Source organism: Mastigoproctus giganteus, chromosome 2, assembly GCF_048544385.1.
Source record: "Mastigoproctus giganteus isolate SK-2022 chromosome 2, ASM4854438v1, whole genome shotgun sequence".
In the NCBI taxonomy this organism is placed as follows: Eukaryota; Metazoa; Arthropoda; class Arachnida; order Uropygi; family Thelyphonidae; genus Mastigoproctus; species Mastigoproctus giganteus.
The window spans coordinates 266,448,943-266,470,569 of NC_143576.1; the positions used below are offsets into that span (position 1 = coordinate 266,448,943).

The 21,627-nt window shown below is 38.7% G+C and overlaps 1 protein-coding gene across 2 annotated transcripts in view; it reads right to left on the minus strand.

The window, feature by feature from the left end:
• Positions 1-21,627, minus strand: part of LOC150090455 (adenosylhomocysteinase-like 1) — a 619,708-nt gene that overhangs the window by 38,279 nt on the left and 559,802 nt on the right. For both annotated transcript variants that reach the window (XM_090369139.1, XM_090369138.1), the window contains exons 14-15: positions 7,925-8,023; positions 4,632-4,779 (exon numbers count right to left, since the gene is read on the minus strand). In XM_090369139.1, coding sequence (XP_090225265.1) covers positions 4,632-4,779; positions 7,925-8,023 — 247 coding nt within the window. The remainder of the gene's footprint in view (positions 1-4,631; positions 4,780-7,924; positions 8,024-21,627) is intronic.

Genomic DNA, 21,627 nt, shown 5'->3' on the forward strand with positions numbered 1-21,627 from the left:
ATTGTTACTAAATTGTTTAACAAGGAGAACCATGTTATTTTTTGTACAAAAATGCCCATGGAAGAGGAATGGGAGGCTACTAAGGCATATCCCATGATTGAAATAGAAAACCTCTTATGGAATTACAAGATTTCTATAGCAGACATGATTATAATCAATTATTGCAAATTAACTGACTTGCTCAAATTTATCTCAGAAAATAATCTAGCTGAAGTTTGGTGAACTTACGAAACTCACAAAAGTTCTTTTGACCATTCTTATGATTTTGATCATAAAAGTTCTTTTAACCATTCTTCTTCAGAGCCCGAACGCTGCCATTCAACATTAAAAAGAATAAAAACATTTTCAAGGAGTACTATGAATCAGGAAAGGCTAAATGCTCAAGCAATGCATTCAATAGAGAAAAGCTTGGTGAACAGTGCACCAAACCTGAATGAAAAAGTTATTAATCTGTTTTCAACAAATAAAAGAGGGGTGCTCTTACGAAGAAAGGCTTAAGTTTTGCAAATTACAGTGTCTGGGGGACTAGGCACCAGCGAGGTGATCTGATAGAGGTGTATAAAGCCTTGAATGGTTTGAGCATGCTCAATGCTGATGGGATTCCTCTTGCTCAGAATAATCACCTGAGAGGGCATAAATTCAAATTGAAAAAAAAAACAGATATAGGATAGACGTGAGGAAATTTGCCTTTAGCCAGCGGGTGGTTGGTTGGTTGGTGGAATAGACTTCCATCCCTTGTCGTGGAAGTTGATAGCCTAAATAAGTTTAAGGCTGAGCTGGACAGGTATTTCGAACGAACAGAGGGGTGAAGTGGAAGTGGTTATTTTTTTATTTATTTATTTTTTTTTAATTTTTTTTTTTGGCTGATGCTGCATAAGCTTGCTTTCTTGCATCAAATACCTCTACTAATGCTAATGCTAAAAACCGAAGAACGGATTTTGTTTTTAAATAAAAGTTCAAGTCTGTAAATGATAAGTTTCTTATAACCAAGGCAATTTAATGTAACTTTAAGACGCAGCACCCAAAAACACCAGAGTCACGAGCCGCCATTGGTTAGGAGTGCTAAAAGTAAGAATGATACTGCTTGTTGGAGTACCATCTTTTCGGGTTTTGATTCTCCTTGCTTGGATGACCTTTTGATCGTGAAATTCTTGGACAATTTCCCCCTCTAATACAAATAATAAGTCCCATTCTGTTATTACTCTCTTCGAGGAGTTTAAGGTGGCATAGGGAGTAACTTTTATTGAGCGTCCTCCAAAGGTTGTGAGCTTTAACAGCTTCACGGAATGTTTAGTTTGAATAGTCTCTACCATAAGATCACCCAAATGGAGTCACCTTACTGATTTAGATGAACCAGCAGCAGACTCAATGCATTTCTGCACTAGGGATGGTGATAATTTGCTCAGAAGCTGATCTGATAATGAATATAAGATGAGGAAAGCTGGTATCTCCTCTTGAGTGGGTTATTTTCAACCTCTTCGGTTGAGAATAGTCATTATCGGTGTCATTTGACAAGTTTTGAGCTTGATGTCTCTAAAGGTGGAAACATTTTGTTAGCCATCTTTGCTCCAATGAGCCCTAGGAGAGTGGATTTCTTCTCCCAGGTTACCAGCCATGCTACGGGGAGGCAGGAGCAGTGCCACTAGAGTGACCAAATGGAATAAAGGTTAATGTTAGTGTAAAGGAAAGAGAAAGAAAGGCGGTTTTCCTTTCTTAAACTTACTTAAAATTCATAAGACTAAGTTTGTTATCAATTATCGAGTACATAAAAAACTCTTTTCAAAACTGAAGAAGAACTGTGGCTTTCGGTAAAAGCTCTAGGAATCACTCGGAAATCGCTTGATCACTATAACGCTTGGCACCCAGGGCCATTGGATGATATCAACTCAAGGTGGTGGAGGATGAAAAAGACCTGGAGGTAACTGTGCAGTCAGATATGAAGTTTCTGAGCAGTGCAGACAGTCTGCAAGAGTAGCTCATGGGGTCTTGTCAGTGATATACAGGAATTTTATTAGTAGGGATAAGGAGGTGATTATCCACTTCTTTAAGGCAATGATCAGGCCACACTTTGAGTGCTGCATACAAGTCTGAAGGCCTCATTTTAGGAAGGATATAGAGCTGCTGGAATGAGTACAGAGAAGGGCAACAAGATTGGTGATTGCAACAAAGGGTTACTCTTACCAAGAAAGCTTAAGTTCTGCAAATTGCAGCATCTGGAGACTAAACTAGGAGACCTGCAAGGTGATCTGATTGAGGTGTATAAGGCCTTGAATGGTTTAAGCAAGGTCAATGCTGATGGGTTTCTTCCTCTTGCTCAGATTACTCACCCGAGAGGGCATAAATTTAAATTGAGGAAAGACATTTGTAGAACAGATATATACAAGTCCACATTTATGTGAAAATTTGCCTTTAGCCAGTCAATGGTTGATTGCTAGAACAAACTTCCATCTGTTGTTATGGAAGTTGACAGCTTAATTAAATTCAAGGCAGAACTAGATAAAGGTTTAGAGTGAAAGGGGAAGGTGGTGTTTTTCTATTTTTTTGGCAAATGCTGCATAAGCTTGCTTTCTTGCATCATGTACCTTACTAATGCTAATATTACAATCTCCTACTCTTATTTTGTTTTCCCAGTTTTTATGTCGCACCAAACTGATGCAACATTGCACTGGCCCCCATGTCAGCTAAATGTACTGCCTTAGATTTAATGTGCTTTTTAAGTTAGAGCATAACTCCTATCCCCTCCACTCCTGATTTGTCTTTTCTGTATAAAATACACCCCATATTCAAATTCTGCATTCCTTATGTCTGAATGACACCATGTCTCTGATATATATAAAGTCCACATTTAATGACTTGAGCAGTAATTTTTATTTACTATGATTCTAGGGGCGCCTCCGTAGCCAGGTGGGAAGGAGCAGCAGTGCATAGCACACGCTTCTTGATTAGACCGGGGTTCGAGCCTGTCACCACCAAATACGGAGGATGCGGAAAGGTCAGGGAATGACCACCGCATATTCCCAGAGCAATATGGCCTTAGTTGCTAATGCTCCTAAAAAAAACCAAACCAAAAACTATGATTCTATCATTAGCATACACAAAGTATACATACATGCATCTGTTACTTTTTAGTTACCCTAACAGAGCCTATGTATTTGCTTGTTCCATAAGACCCCCCCCTCCCCCAGCAGGCTTTGAAATCACTAGCATTTTGCTTTCCAGGCTGCTTTATGTTGCAGTAGAAACAGTGCAAGAATCGCTTACACCTCTTCCTGTGACTGCCATTAGTCTGTGTATCCCCAAGCTAGCAGTTATGTTACCTACCTAACATTACCTCAATGGCATTGATAAATAGTCTTGCAGCCCTTCTTTTTAAATGCATCCCATCCCAGTAAAAACAGTCTCTCCTGTTAACAAGTACTTTTTTTTAAATATATATTTTTATTAAAAAGGAATAGGCCCAAACCACGTTAAGAAACATTTTACTCCATGATCCTTGCACAGTCTCTCCAGGGCCAAATTGATTGACAAGGCTCTCGTCATGTACAGCCTCCTATCATACTTGGGCAGAATTGCTGAAACTTTCTATTTCAATCCTAACTCACAAATTTTTATCGACATTGTCCTGTATTTGTTGAATAAATTCTGAAATACTCTTCATCAGATGTGTACAGATGCATATAACAATATCACATTACAACTTTTGTACCCTTAAAATATGATAGTGCTCAACAACATCATCAGGTTTTGCCCCACCTATCCTCTTCACAAAGGCATATTTCCCTGATAATTCAGCCACAGACAACAGATGTCTCCTGTGGGACCAGCACACTACTATGGAGAATCCTCACTGTAATTTAGACTTCTGTATCCACTGATAATTTATATGCATCCCATGTATTTTTTTTCTCTTCCAAGAGTTTTAGTTCATCTGACATCCATTTAAGCCTAAGCCTTAAACAGTGTCTCTTAGTTGGCATAAGAAGCCTGGTTACTTTTATTTTATTTCCCCCATTTAAAATTTGCTATTGGTAACAGCATCAGTTGGTCTCACTGCATAGATATTGACATACTGGACTCAAATTTCTGTAGATTAGATTGTAATTTTCAGAAAATACATTTGAAAGAGGGCTGCACCAGAGAACAAAAGCAGAAACTATAAATGAATAAGAAGAGTTAGTTTTCAACACAAAAAAAAGAAAAGTATACTTCAACTTCATTTAATACTAATGCAAAAGTTTTCATTAATTGTGAACAAATTATAAAAAACTCAAGGGGGCCGACTATGAGAAATGCATAAGTAAAAAACCTAACTCTTGTTCAAATGACATTTCAACTTTCAGATCAATGGCTAAAGTCAACAGTGATGATTTCTATCTATCCTTATTAACACCTCTTTGATATCCAGACGCTAATTATGACAATTAACATTGTTTTCTAATATGGCATGTAAAGTCTTCGCAAGGAAATAATTTTAAAAGGATGAAAATACTTCCTTCACCCTGTACTAGTCTATATTATACCTTTTCTAGCAATCACTACAAATTTAATTGATTTCTATACTAAATAAAAAAAGAGTCATTTCAACCTAGCATAAATGGAACTTATAACGTTATTACTGATGATAGACATACCCATTTTCTTTGGCAGCAAGTAGACATCACTTTTGTAGCGACCAGGAGGAGCATTATAGAGTTCTATCAAAGCAAGTGCCTGAGTTGCTGCAGTTATAGACACCACAAAGGAGGGAATTGTGGAACAACTTAAATTAACTAGTCGGCCCTACCAAAATATAATCATATCTGTAGCAAACTTAATGAATTATTATTACTGCTTTATTTATAAGTTTTACATAATTACTGAATAAAAAGGTCAAATATCTCAAGTAAAACCTTAATTTATCATATACAACATTGCACTGAAAATCAGATTTCTGATTTCGCTGGTAAGTATCCAAGAAAATAAAATTCAATTAAACAGATTTCTGCAATATCCATTCATTAAACTATATTAAGTGACAAAACAGTTAAACATAAGAGTATCACAAATCACCATTTCCAGAATAACATCTCATCATGGACAGCACTGTGGGAGGATTAAGATGGTGGATGAACATGGCCGTTGATGTCTGTCTCACATTGTTTCAGCCAACTGGAGAGCGACAGAGGCACAAATCACGGCCGACTTCAACGAAGGAGGTGCCAAAAATATCTCCACTAAAACCATCAGGCAATCATAAGCCACAATAGGTTATGGGAGCTGCCAACCGATCAGAATCCCATTGCTAACACCACGACACAGGACTCTATAACCTAGCATAAATGGAACTTATAACGTTATTACTGATGATAACGTTATTATTAGATTACTTCAACTATGCAAAAGAACATCGGAACTGGACCTTAGATGATTGGAGACGGGTCTCCTGATCCGATGAGTCCCATTTCCAGTTATTTCGAGTGGGCAGGAGGGTGTGTATCTGCTGGAAACTGCACAAAGTTATGCACCCCATATCAATAAGGAACTGTTCGGGCAGGTGGATGGTCTAGGGTATGTTCAACTGGTACACACTGGGACCTTTTGTACGTCTAGACGCATCTCTGAATGGTCCAGGTTACGTGTCCATCCTGTCAGACCAACTGCATCCCTTCATGGTCATCGTGCACCCACAGGGCAATGGACTCTTCCAGCAGGACAATGCACCTCACCACAGAGCTGTGGTGATTAGAACATGGTTCGAAGAGCATTCCTGCAGATTTTATCACCATGGAATGACCTCCCATTTCATCAGACTCATGTCTGTGGAGCAACTTTGGGATGCTGTGGAAAGGTCAGTTCAAGAATTGGATCCTTCATCCAGGAATGCAATGGAATTATGAACAGCAGTGCAGCAAGCATGGATGGAAATACCTGTGGAATACTTTCGTGAACTAGTGGACTCAATGCCTCGCCTTTTTCCAGGTGAAAGGTGGGCCTACCCATTACTAAGTAGGTATTGCATGATTTCTGTCTTAGTATATAATATACTAATACACTAATACTTAGTGTATTAGTATATTATATACTAATATACAGTTAGTAACTAAATTAGCAAAACTATTATACAGTGCATAACTGATAGACATACTTAGTTAAATCTATGGATTTCATGAAGGTAAATTTGTGTGAGAGATTCATGGTAAAAAATATATATATAAAAGATAATATACAAAATGTCAACTGCACACCTTAAATTTGAGTGGGTTAACCACTCAGACTGCAAGGAAAAAATAAGGATAAGGAATTCTCTGTTTCTGTGATAAGCAATATGGTATTACCAATGTATTAATAAGGAGGTTAGTTTAACAAAACTATAATATTTTCATTTTATAAAAATGTTTATATACTATAAAATGTATGCCCAGTTCATAATGATTATTGTTGAGCCAATTCAGAAAGGACAACACTAGGTCATGATAAGCAATGTGTACTACACATACATTTTAAAAAAGATGAGACCATAAAACTCAACCTCTAAATTAAAATCCCTGGCTAAAAAGTAATTTTGGTAAGTAGAAGGAAATTAATCATGTAATAGATTGTGGATATATGATAAGGGAAAGGGAACATCTTTTCGGAATAAGGAGAAAATAAAAGGTGAAGAGTGTAGTAATAGATCTACCAAATTCCTTGAGTATTTTAATAAACTGTTAGGAAGAAAAAGAAAACAAGTTAGCTTACAGAGAAGGTAAAGCAAAGAGTTGGATACTCAGGAAAGCAGGGAGCATAAATTCTCAACCCCTAGCAAAGTGAAGAGTTAGTTACCTTCACTAACTTCTACTAACTCTTCACTTAAAATAAAAAGAAAATATACTGACATACTTATACTAAAAACAAATTCTCAAAACAAAATAATCAAAATTAATTAATGAAATATAGATTTTGTTTATAATCGTGAGAACAAAGGTGTTTTTTTTTTAAATAAATGAATGAAATAAAGTTTGGAATGCCATATATGGTTTTCCATATTGTGTTCCACCAAAATGGAATACCATATGTGGCATTCTTCTAATTTATACCCTTCCAAAGTATTGTTACTTTATAAAAAAAAAATGCCTCAGCACAGGGTCATAGCTTAACCCAGCCTAATGCCAGAGATTGGGCTGGGTTAAGCTATAAGGGATTGTAGAAATGTTATGTTAGGGCCCCCTTCCATCAGAGGTAAATATGGTACGGCAGTTGAAATTCTATTAATATTTAGAGTATTTACATTTGACTCAATATTATTATTTTTTTTTATTTAGGGAATTTTATTTTACAAATTTCTTTCACCCTTTGAATGCATATGACTAGCATTAAAAGCATTTTTAAAGTCAAAAATGTGACTTTTCACTGGAACTTACCTAAATTCATTTCTAAATTGAAAAACAGTAGTGTGTTTAAAAAACTAATTTGTATTTAACTTATTATTTGAATAATGCATAAATGGGATACAGTTGAAGGCAAGACTAGATCTTGAAGTAGGAAAAGATAAAGAAATCTTGATATTACAGAATTTCCATATTCAATGCTGTCACCCAAAAATAAGGAATAAAGCAACTTTTGAAGCTTTTGAGGATCTTTGTAGGAAGTTCCCAAAATAAAACAGTTTTCGTGGAAAGAAATAATAAATTGGTAAATGTACAAGCACAACAAGAAAAAAGGAATTTTCTTATATTATATCTAAGCCTTTTGCCTGATGTCATATGATATTTATGCTGAATGTGAATATTGTTTGTACTTGATGTACTTGTTATTTCCCAAAGCACATCATCAAAAATATACTGCAAATACAAGCATGGCCTTATGCTATCACAATGGCTATTCAAAAAATTAATGGATGATTTGCAAAAAGTACAAATTACTAAAATTAAAATATATTTGTAATTATTTCATTTTTAAAACTAACCTCAGCAAGCAAAATTATTCTTTTGCCATCAGGCCAGATAACATGATCAACTTGAGAACGAACTTTCTCCCAGGTTAAATCAACTGTTCTTAAACTTTGCTGTAAAATTGTGAATTTAAATAATATATTAGTATTGATTTAAAAAAAAATTCAACTAAACTAAACAAAATACAAACAAAAAATAAAAAAGTAACAGGCTTCCAAACATGTATGCAGTACTCATGGCCTAATAATTGTCTTATTGAACAGGTTAATTAACCCCTGGCCCTTGCTGACAAAATACGTATATATCATTGACAGAATATTTGTAATATTCTGTCAATGATATTGACAGAATATCATTGAATGTCATTGACAATGATATATTTATTTATAAATGAAAATAATATTGTATTTTATGTATTATTTTATATTACTGCCACTATTATTTATATTACTGCCACTATTATTTATATTACTGCCACTATAATATTACTGTCGCTATTAGTACTAATATTAGTAGTAGCAAAGTGATATAAAGAAGCAAACTTATATATCAATTAAAAAAACACATTTGCCAGCTTTGACCATCCCTTCTAATATAATAATAATTTATATTTCCATTTATTCATACTACCAACTTCCACAGCTTCAGATGAAAGTTTGTTCCAATGATCAATTACTCTCTGCCTAAAAGCAAATTTTTGCACATGTCTTGCAACCATTCCTTTCCAATTTAAATTTAACCTTTTGGGGTGTCACAGCCATCACAGCAATGTAAAATTCCAATTTCTTATCTGATGTCACAGTCACTGTGCCTATTCATATTTCTGATTATTGATTGTAGCATTTGTTTTCCCCACTTTGCTAGCATAATCACTGTACTACCATCTGAAAAGCTAAATTGACATTTACTGATGTTTATATTCAATTGTTAACAGCAGGCAGCATTGTTTATTTTGTAATCTTCTTTCAGTTGGATGTCATAGGACCATAACATCAACATTTCCTTTATGAAATTTGTTTTTTCACTGTAACAGCACAAATACTGAAAGGCCACATTTTCTTTTGTCTTCTTCAAGTTTAATGTCTTAACGGTTGCGACCATCAATGTCTCCAATTATGAAAGTTGTTTTTCAGTGGACTAGCTCAATTATTGTCCTGCCATTCATTTATAGTTCATATAAACAATCTGAGAAACTAAACTTATGTTTATAATGAAGTGTTAAAAGCAGGTAAAAAAAAAAAAAGTAAAGTGCAGCCATTATCAACCCACTGCAGGGTGGAAGCCTCCTCAACAATTCATGCTGAGGGAAAAGCAGGTAAGCATTTCCAATTATAATATTTGTTTTCCCACTGTACTGCCATCCATTTATACTTCATATAAACAACAATCTGTAAAATTAAGTAAACAAACAATAAATAAACTGTATTTATTAACGATTATATTAAATTTTTCAATTGTTAATGGCAGTGATGGTGTTCTTTCCCCCCACCCCACAGTGTAGAAGTCACAAAGTAACTCATACTCTGTATTACAGGGAAGTATTTAGCCATGCCATCAAGGTCTTATAAAGTAATTTCTGATGGTGAAATTGAGGAAATCTTAGACCCTTCTGAAGAAATTGAAAGGAGGGAAAAAAAAGGAAACTTACAAATAAGATAGCTTCAAACTTTTTCTCATGCTGTGACTGGTTTTTGGTTTACCAAATGAGCTAAAGGAGTTTTTAGGTGTTATTATCAAGATGTGCTATATGAAAAACTGATATAAAGAAATATTGGTCAGAAGAATGGACATGGACACAATTCAATTTTATAAGAATATGTTTAGCAGGAAGAGATTAAAGTAGACATTTTAAATGTTGCATCTCTGCCCACCCACAAAAGGACAAACAAAAGAAATTCAAAGTAGGCACTGTAAAAATAAAAAACATTTTCAATTATCTAGATTGAATGTTTTGCAAAATATTTTCTTCCGTGAAGAAATACTGCATAACAGCTTTTAAAATTCTTTGTAATGCTATTTTATATATTATCCCATGTAAATCCAAAAATAAATTTCTGAACATCACATTTTAACCAGTAATTTTTTTGATTGTTAGAGCTAGATAGCATGGGAAAGACAGTGAAAATAATGCTAATTAATGTCCCCTTGTGTTTGCTATCCAAGAAAAAGTAAGGATGCCATCAAAATTTAGTTTACTGAACTCATTTAAAACCTTAAACACATCAGTCGGAACTCCATGACGGTGCCTTGTTTCCAGAACTCACATTTTTCTCAGTAAGAGTACCCTTTTGCACCTCTGACTAATCTTGTTTCTCTTGTCCTTAGCCATTCCAGATCCACATCCTTCCTAAAATGAGGCTTCCAAACCTGTATCCAGTACTCAAAATGCTGTTGTTGTTATTGGAGTGGGATTTAATGGTTATTGCTGATCAATATATGAAAGGAAATAGGTCTAGAAGTGACTGTATATGTTTGATCGTTTTTAGGTAAAGTAAAAAGCTCTGATAAATTAGCATTATCTCCAAGTATATGGTTAGTTGTTAGTTGCAGTGGCTTTTGTAAATTAAACAGCAATCTGAAACATGCAATTCTAGCTGAATGATAGTGTGCACACTCAAAGAGAATATGCTTAACTGTAAGTAGGGAACTGCAGTGCAAGCAAAGTAGGGGGGGGAGGTCTTCTCCTAGCGGAAAGAGAAGTGTGTTAGACGTGTATGGCCAATTCGTGCTCTTGCAAGCTCGACCACTTTGTGCCTGTTTAAATGGAAACTTGATCTCCACAGCTGCGGATTCTGTTTTATTTCAAGAAGTTTGTTGCTTGTCTGGGAATGCCATATTTCAGACAATATCTCAGTACATATCCATCATATTAGCATTAGCATTAGTAGAGGCATTTGATGCAAGAAAGCAAGCTTATGCAGCATCAGCCAGAAAAAAAAAAAAAAAAAAAAAAACCATTTCCACTTCACCCCTCTGTTCGTTCAAAATACCTGTCCAGCTGAGCCTAAAACTTATTTAGGCTATCAACCTCCACTACAAGGGATGGAAGTCTGTTCCACCAACCAACCACCCGCTGGCTAAAGGCAAATTTCCGCACGTCTATCCTACATCTGTCTTTCCTCAATTTGAATTTATGCCCGCTCAGGTGATTTTTCTGAGCTAGAGGAAGAATCCCATCAGCATTGAGCATGCTCAAACCATTCAAGGCTTTATACACCTCTATCAGATCACCTCGCTGGTGCCTAGTCTCCAGACACTGTAATTTGCAAAACTTAAGCCTTTCTTCGTAAGAGCACCCCTTTGTTCCATTCACTAATCTTGTTGCCCTTCTCTGTACTCGTTCCAGCAGCTCTACATCCTTCTTGAAATGAGGCCTGCAGACCTGTATACAGTACTCTAGGTGTGGCCTGACCATTGCCTTATACAAGGGAATAATCACTTCCTTATCCCTGCTGGAAAAATTCCTGTATATCTTGACAATACTCCATGAGCTACTCTTGCAGCCCATCTGCACTGCTCAGAGAACTTCATATCTGCCTGCACAACCACCCCCAAGTCCCTTTCATTCTCTACCACTGTCAGTGTAGTACCACAGAGTTGATACGTTGCTCTGGGGTTGCTGTTTCCCATGTGTAGTACTTTACATTTGTCAATGTTAAACTTCATTTGCCACCTCTCAGCCCATCTGCTCAACCTTTCCAGATCCTGTTGCAGTAGCATAGTGTCAGTAGTGTCCTTGACAACCCTGCCAACCTTTGTATCGTCTGCAAACTTGGACATTAAGCTTATTATACCATCATCAATATCATTTATAAATACAGAAAACAATAATGGACCCAACACTGAGCCCTGAGGGACTCCACTAATAACATTAGTCCACGATGAGCAGTGTCCATTGATTACCACTCTCTGCCTCCAATGTCACACTGCTCCAATTTGTGTAGCAGTCTTCCATGTGCAACAGTATCAAAAGCCTTTCTAAGATCCAAGTATATAATATCAAAGCTATTCCCTGCATCCAGTTCTTTTGTGACTGCATCATAGTATCCAATCAAATTGGTCAGGCAAGACTTCCCCTTAACAAAACCATGCTCTGTCCGAGCTATAACTGAAGTCTTGTCTAAATGATCCTGCAGTGCTTCTTTAACCAGTGCCTCCATTAATTTTCCTGGAACAGAAGTTATGCTCACAGGTCTATAATCACTTGTGTCAGCCTTTGATCCTCCTTTGTGAATTGGGGTCACATCTGCACATTTCCAGTCTATGGGTACCTCCCCTGAGTCCAAGGAAGCCCTCATAATTATGGCTAAGGGTTTGCTTACTTCCTTTGCTGCCTCCTTTAATATAACTGGATAGATCCCATCCACCCCAGGTGCCTTTCTTGTATTTATCTTCAACAGTTTCTCCTCCACTTTACTCCCAGTTATTTCAAGATTCTGTAGCTTACTGCTAGAGTTGAATACACCTCTGGCATTCCCCTCGCTGAATAACTCCTCATGTGTGAATGTCGATGCAAAATATTCATTTAGTTTGTTAGCTACCTGAGCAGGGTCATCAACAGTTGACCAATCAATATCAAGTGGACCAATCTGATTCATCCCCTTCCTTCTAGAGTTTACATAAGTAAAGAACTCTTTGCTGTTTTTCTTTGCATCCCTTGCCAACGATTTCTCGTAATCTGCCTTCGCCTGCCTAACCTCCTTTGTAACTTGGTTGCATATCAACTTGTATCTATCATAGGCGTCTGTGTCATGTGTTAATTTGTAAGTATCCCATGCATTTTTCTTCTCTGCCATATGCCTCATTAGTTCATCTGACATCCATTTTGGCCTAAACCTTGAACAATATTTCTTAGTTGGTATGTAAAGCCTAGTAGCTTCCAAGATTAATTCTTTGAATGTTTCCCATTTTGAATTTGCTGTTGGTAACATCATCAGTTGGTCCCACTGTATAGAATTTAAATACTGTCTCAGTCCATCGTAGTCGCCTTTACGGAAGCAATAACCCTTCCCTTTACCCCTAATGGTAGTTACCTCTTTCAGTAAATCCCACTTAAGCACACTGTGATCACTGCCACCTAGTGGTTCATTTATCTGCAGATTCTTAATGCATGAAGAATCACTGCTGATAATCAAATCAAGAGTATTACTCCCTCTAGTTGCCTCCCGAACATGCTGATGTAGAAAACAATCATCCAATAAATCCACAAAAGCCCTGCTAGTGTGTGAGTGACCAGCCCCCAAATTCCAGTCAATATCTGGGAAATTAAAATCTCCCATTATAAGACTCTCTGATTTACTGGCCCACTATTTCCCTGTACAGTTTCTTATTATACTCATCAGAGTCATTAGGCCTATAGCACACTCCTACTCTCAATTTTGATCTCCCAATGCTTATGTCACACCAAACTGACTCAACACTGCACTGTCCAGCAATGTCGACTGGCTTCACTTCCTTGGTTTTTATGTGTTTCTTAACTAATAGCATAACCCCTCCCCCCTTCCTATCCTGTCTATCCTTTCTGTAGATGTACTCTCCAAATTCCAGTTCTGCATCCCTTATATCTGTGTGACACCACGTCTCTGATATCCCAACAATATCTGCCTTTGATGTTTTGAGCAATACCTCAAATTCATCAAATTTATTTACTAAACTCCTGGCATTGGTGTACACGCAAGTATACCTGTACCTGTTTCTATTCTTAGCTACCCTAGCACAAGCCATGTGTTTACTTGTACCACAATGGCTCCCAGCAGTCTCTGAAATACCATGCATCTTGTTTTTCAGGCTTCTGCTTATTCTAATAGAAGCAGTGCAAGAATCTCTTTCACCTCTGCCAGTGGCTACTGTCAATCTATTGGTCTTTGTCTCCCCCCCAAGCTAGCAGTTTTCCGACCCACCTAACACTGCCTCGATAGCATTAGCAAATATTCTTGCACCCTTTCTATTTAAGTGTATCCCATCCCTGTAGAAGAAATCTCTCCTGTTAACAAGTACAGTCCAGGCCGAAAAAATTCTACCCCTTGAGCCTTGCAATCTTTCCAGGGCCGAATTGATCGACAAGGCTCTCATCATATACTCCCTCCTATCGTGTCTGGGCAGTAAATAATTTCATCATTATTATAATTGGCTTGATTTTACAGGCTACATTTTAATTTCTTTCAATAAATCAATCTGTTTAAAAAACTAATTAGCTAACTAATTTCATTGTTGAGAAAGTAAACCTTATTTTTAACATTACGTTTATGGGATTTAATTCAAGCTTTATGAGCGCACGCCAGGAACAAACGTAGCCGACCGGGCTAGCCGAGTGGGTAAAGTACCTGCCCGGCAACCCAAAGGTCGCAGGTTCGATTCCCGCCTCGGGCTTGGATCAAAGTACTGCAAAAACCTTGGGAGGTGCAATATGACCACAGAAGCCGATGCGCCAACAACTACCAAATCAAAAAAAAAAACCCAGGAACGAATTAATTTGTTTGTTTGTTTGTCTGTCATTTGGTTTTAGGAGCATTAGCAACTAGCCATATTGCTTCGGGGATAATGCGGTGGTCATTCCCTGACCTTTCCACATCCTCCGTATTTGGTGGTCATGGGCTCGAACCCCGGTCTAATCAAAAAGCGTGTGCTACGCATTGCTGCTCCTGCCCACCTGGCTATGGAAGTGCCAAATTAATTCATAAAGTTGGGAACTACCTGTATGATTATTCATTGTACTCGGTCATTAGGCCAATAATATAGTCCTACTCTCATTTTTGCTTTCCCAGTGCTTATGTCACATCGAACTGACTCAAAATTGCACTTTCCATCTATGTCAACTGCATGCACTTTCTCATAATTTATGTTTTTTTTAATTAACAGCATAACCCCTCCTCCCTTCCTATCTTGTCTATCTTTTCTGTACACCTTATACTCTCCAAATTCCAATTCTACATTCCTGATATCTGTGTGACACCACGTCTCTGATATCCGAATAATATCTGCCTTTGATGTCTTGACCAGCACTTCAAATTCATCAAATTTATTTACTATACTTCTAGCATTGGTGTGCATGCAAGTATACGTACACCTATTTTTATTATTCTTCTTCTTCTTTGGTCCTTAGCTGGCAGCTGGGGGAGGCGGTTGGCCATGCAACCAGTATGCTGCTGTAGGTGCCGCAGGGTTTCGGACTTGCTCTGTGATGTTCTTCCATGGCATCAGTCCTGGCCTGGTTAAGGTCGAGACGTCGGCTCTTCAAGTCATTTTCCACTTGCTTGGCCCATGTTTTCCTAGGCACAGTCCGTTGGATGCTCCATTGGGTGGGTCGTTGTCTCCAAAGGAGTGTGGATGGTATTCTGTTCGTGCCCATTCTACATACGTGGCCAAACCATCTAAGCCTTCGCTTCTGGATTTGGTCGGCAATGGTTGGTTGCTGTTGGCATCTGGCGCGGGTGGTATCATTAGTGATGCGGTCGCGAAGAGAGATGCCCAAGATCTGCCGCAGGCATCGCATTTGGAATACCTCAAGTTTGTTCAAAGCTAACTTGAGACAAATCCATGTTTCCGATCCGTAAAGAAGAATGGACAGGATTAAAGTCCGGAAGAGTCGGATTTTAGTCTTTGTGGAAATGTTGGTCCTCTTCCACAGACACCATTTGAGCGAGGCGAACGCAGTGGCCGCCTGTCCAATTCTGCTGTGGATTTCCATGGTGGATGCAACTTTCTTCTCTTGGACCAGCGACCCAAGGTATTTAAAGTCCTGCACTTGCTCGATCTGGACGCCTTCGAGACAGATGGTGGCTTGCGATCCATCTGTTGTCAGGGCCTTTGTCTTACCAGCATTGATCTTCAAACCGTATGGCCGGGCAATGCGGGCAATGTCGTAGAGGATGTCCGTGGCTTCAGTGTCGTTACCGGCAAGGATAGCACTATTATCAGCAAACATCAGGTCAGTCACATAGTGATCCTTGTCATATTGTATGCCCTGTCTGTTTCTGAATGCTTGCCTCATAATGGCGTCGACCACGATGTTGAAAAGCAACGGGGAGGCTACATCCCCTTGGCGGACTCCAGTTTGGATGGTAAATTCCTCAGATAAATTGTTCTGGATGCGCACCTGGCTGGTTAAACCGTTGTATGCAGTTTGGAGGAGTGTGATGACTTTTCGAAGGACACGTTCAACCTCTAGTAGTTTCCATAAGGCAGGCCGGTGGACACAGTTGAAAGCAGACTTAAAGTCAATGAAAATAATGACGGTTCGCTGTCCACACCGGATCCTCTCCTCCATCAGCTGACGAATGGCAAAGATTTGATCACAGCATCTTCGCCCGGGTCTAAATCCTGCCTGTTCTTCTCGACTGGTTTGCTCGCAATGTTTTTGCAGTCTTGACTGGATGATCTTCATAAAGACCTTTCCAATGATGGAAAGGAGGCTGATGCCACGGTAGTTCTTGCAGTCCCGTTCTTGCATTTTTATTCTTAGTTTAGCCTAATACAGCCCATGTATTTATTTGTTTCATGATGACTGCCATCAGTCCCTGAAACCCTCAGCACCCCGCCCTCAAGGCCGCTGATCCTTCTAATTAAAGTAGTTCAAGAATCACCTTCACCTCTGCCTGCAACTACTTTTAACCTTTTAGTCTGTGAATCCCCCAAGCTAGCACTTTCCCGACCCACCTAACATTGCCTCGATAGCATCAGAAAACACACTTGCTTCCCTTCTATTTAGGTGTATCCTGTCCCTGTAGAAGCTGTCTCTCCTCTTAACAAGCACAAACCACGCTGAGAAAAATTCTACCCCATGAGCCTTGCACAATCCCTACAGGGCTAAATTGATTGACAAGTATTTCATCATATAAGTATCTGTAGATTCTAACAGATAAATTGTAATCTAATTTTTTCTCTGCTGGAGACTACAAATAAAATAACTATTTTGCAGATGCAGTATTATACTATTGTTGTTCCATATTTTGAGCTGCTTTACTTATTAAATCTGCTGTTTCATAAATATATCATATATGCTGCTTAAATATATTAAATCTTTTTCTTTATATATTAAAATCTGCATCCCTGTATAAATAACTGAATAAAGTATTTGACCATTCACTACCACTATGAGTACCTGCAACAAACAGCACTTAATATCAGCGCATACTAACTCAATGCTGTGGTATTTGCAAAAATACCTGCAGAAATACCTTTATCTGCAGATAAAGGAACCACTGGGTGGCAGTGATCACAGTGTGCTGAAGTGGGATTTACTCAAGGAGGTAACTACCAGAGGCAAAGGGAAGGGTTTTTGCTTTCGTAAAGGCGACAATGATGGTCTGAGACAGTATTTAAATTCTATACAGTGGGACCAACTGATGATGTTACCAACAGCAAATTCAAAATGGGAAGCATTCAAGGAACTAATCTTGGAAGCTACCAGGCTTTACATACGAACCAAGAAATATTGTTCAAGGTTCAGGCCTAAATGGTTGTCAGATGAACTAATGAGACATATGGCAGAGAAGAAAAATGCATGGGATACATACAAATTAATGGGTGACATGGAAGCCTATGATAGACAGAAGTTGGTCTGTAACCAAGTCACAAAGGAGATTAGGCAGGCAAAGGCAGATTATGAGAAATCCTTGGCAAAGGACGCAAACAAAAACAGAAAAGAGTTCTTTACCTATTTAAACTCAAGAAGGAAAGGGATGAATCAGATTGGTCCACTGGATGTTGATGGTTCAACAGTTGAGGATCCTGCTCAGGTGGCTAACAATCTAAATGAGTATTTTGCATCTACATTCGCACATGAGGAGTTATTCAGGAAAGGGAATGTCATAGGTGAAGTAAACATTGGCAGTGAGCTAGATTATTTTCTAATAACTGAGAGGAAAGTGGAGGAGAAATTGCTGAGGATAAACATAAAAAAGGCACCAGGGGTGGATGGGATCTATCCAGTTATATTAAAGGAGGCAGCAAAGGAAGTAAGCAAACCCCTAGCCATAATTATGAGAGCTTCTTTGGACTCAGGGGAGGTACCCATGGACTGGAGATGTGCAAATGTAACCCCAATTCACAAAGGAGGATCAAAGGCTGACACAAGTAATTATAGACCTGTTAGTTTAACTTCGGTTCCAGGAAAATTAATGGAGGCACTGGTTAAAGAAGCACTGCAGGATCATCTGGACAAGAATTCAGTTATAGCTCAGACACAGCATGGTTTTGTTAAGGGCAGGTCTTGTCTGACCAATTTGATTGGATACTATGATGTAGTCACAAAAGAACTGGATGCAGGGAATAACTTTGATATTATATATTTGGATCTTAGAAAGGCTTTTGATACTGTTGCGCATGGAAGACTGCTGCACAAATTGGAGAAGTGTGGCATTGGAGGCAAATTGCTGCTATGGATAAAGGGATGGTTGAGTGGCAGAAGACAGAGAGTGGTAATCAATGGACACTGCTCAACATGGACTAATGTTATTAGTGGAGTTCCTCAGGGTTCAGTGTTGGGTCCATTGTTGTTTTCTGTATTTATAAATGATACTGATGATGGTGTATCAGGCTTAATGTCCAAGTTTGCAGACGATACCAAGGTTGGCAGGGTTGTTAAGGACACTACTGATACTATGCTGCTGCAACAGGATCTGGAAAGGTTGAGCAGATGGGCTGAGAGGTGGCAAATGAAGTTTAACATTGACAAATGTAAAGTACTACATATGGGAAACAGTAACCCCAGATCAACGTATCAACTCTGTGGTAGTACGCTGACAGTGGTAGAGAATGAAAAGGACCTGGGGGTAATTGTGCAGGCAGATATGAAGTTCTCTGAGCAGTGCAGACAAGCTGCAAGAGTAGCTCATGGTGTCTTGTCAATGATATACAGGAATTTTTCTAGCAGGGATAAGGATGTGATTATTCCCTTGTATAAGGCATTGGTCAGGCCACACCTTGAGTACTGTATACAGGTCTGGAGGCCTCATTTCAAGAAGGATGTAGAGCTGCTCGAACGAGTACAGAGAAGGGCAACAAGATTAATGAATGGAACAAAGGGTTGCTCTTACGAAGAAAGGCTTAAGTTTTGCAAATTACAGAGCCTGGAGACTAGGCATCGGCGAGGTGATCTGATAGAGGTGTATAAGGCTTTGAATGGCTTGAGCATGCTCAATGCCGATGGGATTCTTCCTCTTGCTCAGAATAATCACCTGAGAGGGCATAAATTCAACTTGAGGAAGGACGGATGTCGGATAGATGTGCGGAAATTTGCCTTTAGCCAGTGGGCAGTTGGTTTGTAGAATAGACTCCCATCGCTTGTTGTTGAAGTTGATAGCCTAAATAAATGTAAGGCTCAGCTGGACAGGTATTTCGAACGAAGGGAGGGGTGAAATGGGAGTAGTGGTTGTTTTTTTTTTTTTTTTTTTGGCTGATGCTGAATAAGCTTGCTTTCTTGCATCATATGCCTCTACTAATGCTAATGATAAAATACTCGGTTTGTGTTTATTGTCAACCATGTGCTGTACAGAGTAGAGTGTTAAGAGTAGGAGACCGGCAGAATTACTTAACAAGTACAGGTCACTGTTAAAAAAAAGCTGTGAATTAGGGTTGAATTTGAAAGTGTCTGCAATTCTGGCCAGACACGATAGGAGGGACTATATGATGAGACCCTGTTGATCAATTTGGCCCTGGAAAGACTGTGCAAGGCTCAAGGGGTAGAATTTTTTTTCTACAGGGATGGGATACACTTAAAAAAAAATCGTGCAAGAATGTTTGCTGATGCTATCGAGGCAGTGTTAGGTGGGTCGGAAAACTGCTAGATTGGGGGGATACAAGGACTAATAGATTAAGAGTAGCCACAGGCAGAGGTGAAAGTGATTCTTGCACTACTTCTATTGGAATGAGCCGCAGCCTGGAAAATAAGATGCAGGATATTTCAGAGACTGCTGGGAATCATTGGGGTACAAATAAACCCATAGGTTCTATTAGGGTAGCTAAGAAAAAGAATAGGTGCATGTATACTTGCGTGTACACCAATGCTAGGAGTTTAGTAAATACATTTGATGAATTTGAGGTATTTCTCAAAACATCAAAGGCAGATATTGTTGGGATATCAGAGACGTGGTGTCACACAGATATAAGGGATGCAAAACTGAAATTTGTGGAGTACAACATCTACAGAAAGGATAGACAGGATAGGAAGGGGGGAGGGGTTATGCTATTAGTTAAGAAACACATAAAAACCAAGGAAGTGAAGCCAGTCGACATCGCTGGACAGTGCAGTGTTGAGTCGGTTTGGTGTGACATAAGCATTGGGAGATCAAAATTGAGAGTAGGAGTGTGCTATAGGCCTAATGACTCTGATGAGTATAATAAGAAACTGTACAGGGAAATAGAGTGGGCCAGTAAATCAGAGAGTCTTATAATGGGAGATTTTAATTTCCCAGATATATACTGGAATTTGGGGGCTGGTCACTCACACACTAGCAGGGCTTTTGTGGATTTATTGGATGATTGTTTTCTACATCAGCATGTTCGGAAGGCAACTAGAGGGAGTAATACTCTTGATTTGATTATCAGCAGCGATTCTTCATGCATTAAGAATCTGCAGATAAATGAACCACTAGGTGGCAGTGATCACAGTGTGCTGAAGTGGGATTTACTCAAAGAGGTAACTACCATTAGGGGTAAAGGGAAGGGTTATTGCTTCCGTAAAGGCGACTACGATGGACTGAGACAGTATTTAAATTCTGTACAGTGGGACCAACTATTGATGTTACCAACAGCAAATTCAAAATGGGGCATATGGCAGAGAAGAAAAATGCATGGGATACTTACAAATTAACACATGACACAGAAGCCAATGATAGATACAAGTTGATATGCAACCAAGTTACAAAGGAGGTTAGGCAGGCGAAGGCAGATTACGAGAAATCCTTGGCAAGGGATGCAAAGAAAAACAGCAAAGAGTTCTTTACTTATGTAAACTCTAGAAGGAAGGGGATGAATCAGATTGGTCCACTTGATATTGATGGGTCAACTGTTGATGACCCTGCTCAGGTAGCTAACAAACTAAATGAATATTTTGCATCAACATTCACACATGAGGAGTTATTCAGCGAGGGGAATGCCAGAGGTGTATTCAACTCTAGCAGTAAACTACAGAATCTTGAAATAACTGGGAGTAAAGTGGAGGAGAAACTGTTGAAGATAAACACAAGAAAGGCACCTGGGTTGGATGGGATCTATCCAGTTATATTAAAGGAGGCAGCAAAGGAAGTAAGCAAACCCTTAGCCATAATTATGAGAGCTTCCTTGGACTCAGGGGAGGTACCAGACTGGAAATGTGCAAATGTGACCCCAATTCACAAAGGAGGATCAAAGGCTGACACAAGTAATTATAGACCTGTGAGCTTAACTTCTGTTCCAGGAAAATTAATGGAGGCACTGGTTAAAGAAGCACTGCAGGATCATTTAGACAAGACTTCAGTTATAGCTCGGACACAGCATGGTTTTGTTAAGGGGAAGTCTTGCCTGACCAATTTGATTGGATATTATGATGCAGTCACAAAAGGACTGGATGCAGGGAATAGCTTTGATATTATATACTTGGATCTTAGAAAGGCTTTTGATACTGTTGCACATGGAAGACTGCTACACAAATTGGAGCAGTGTGACATTGGAGGCAAATTGCTGCTATGGATAAAGGGGTGGTTGAGGGGGAGAAGACAGAGTGGCAATCAATGGACAC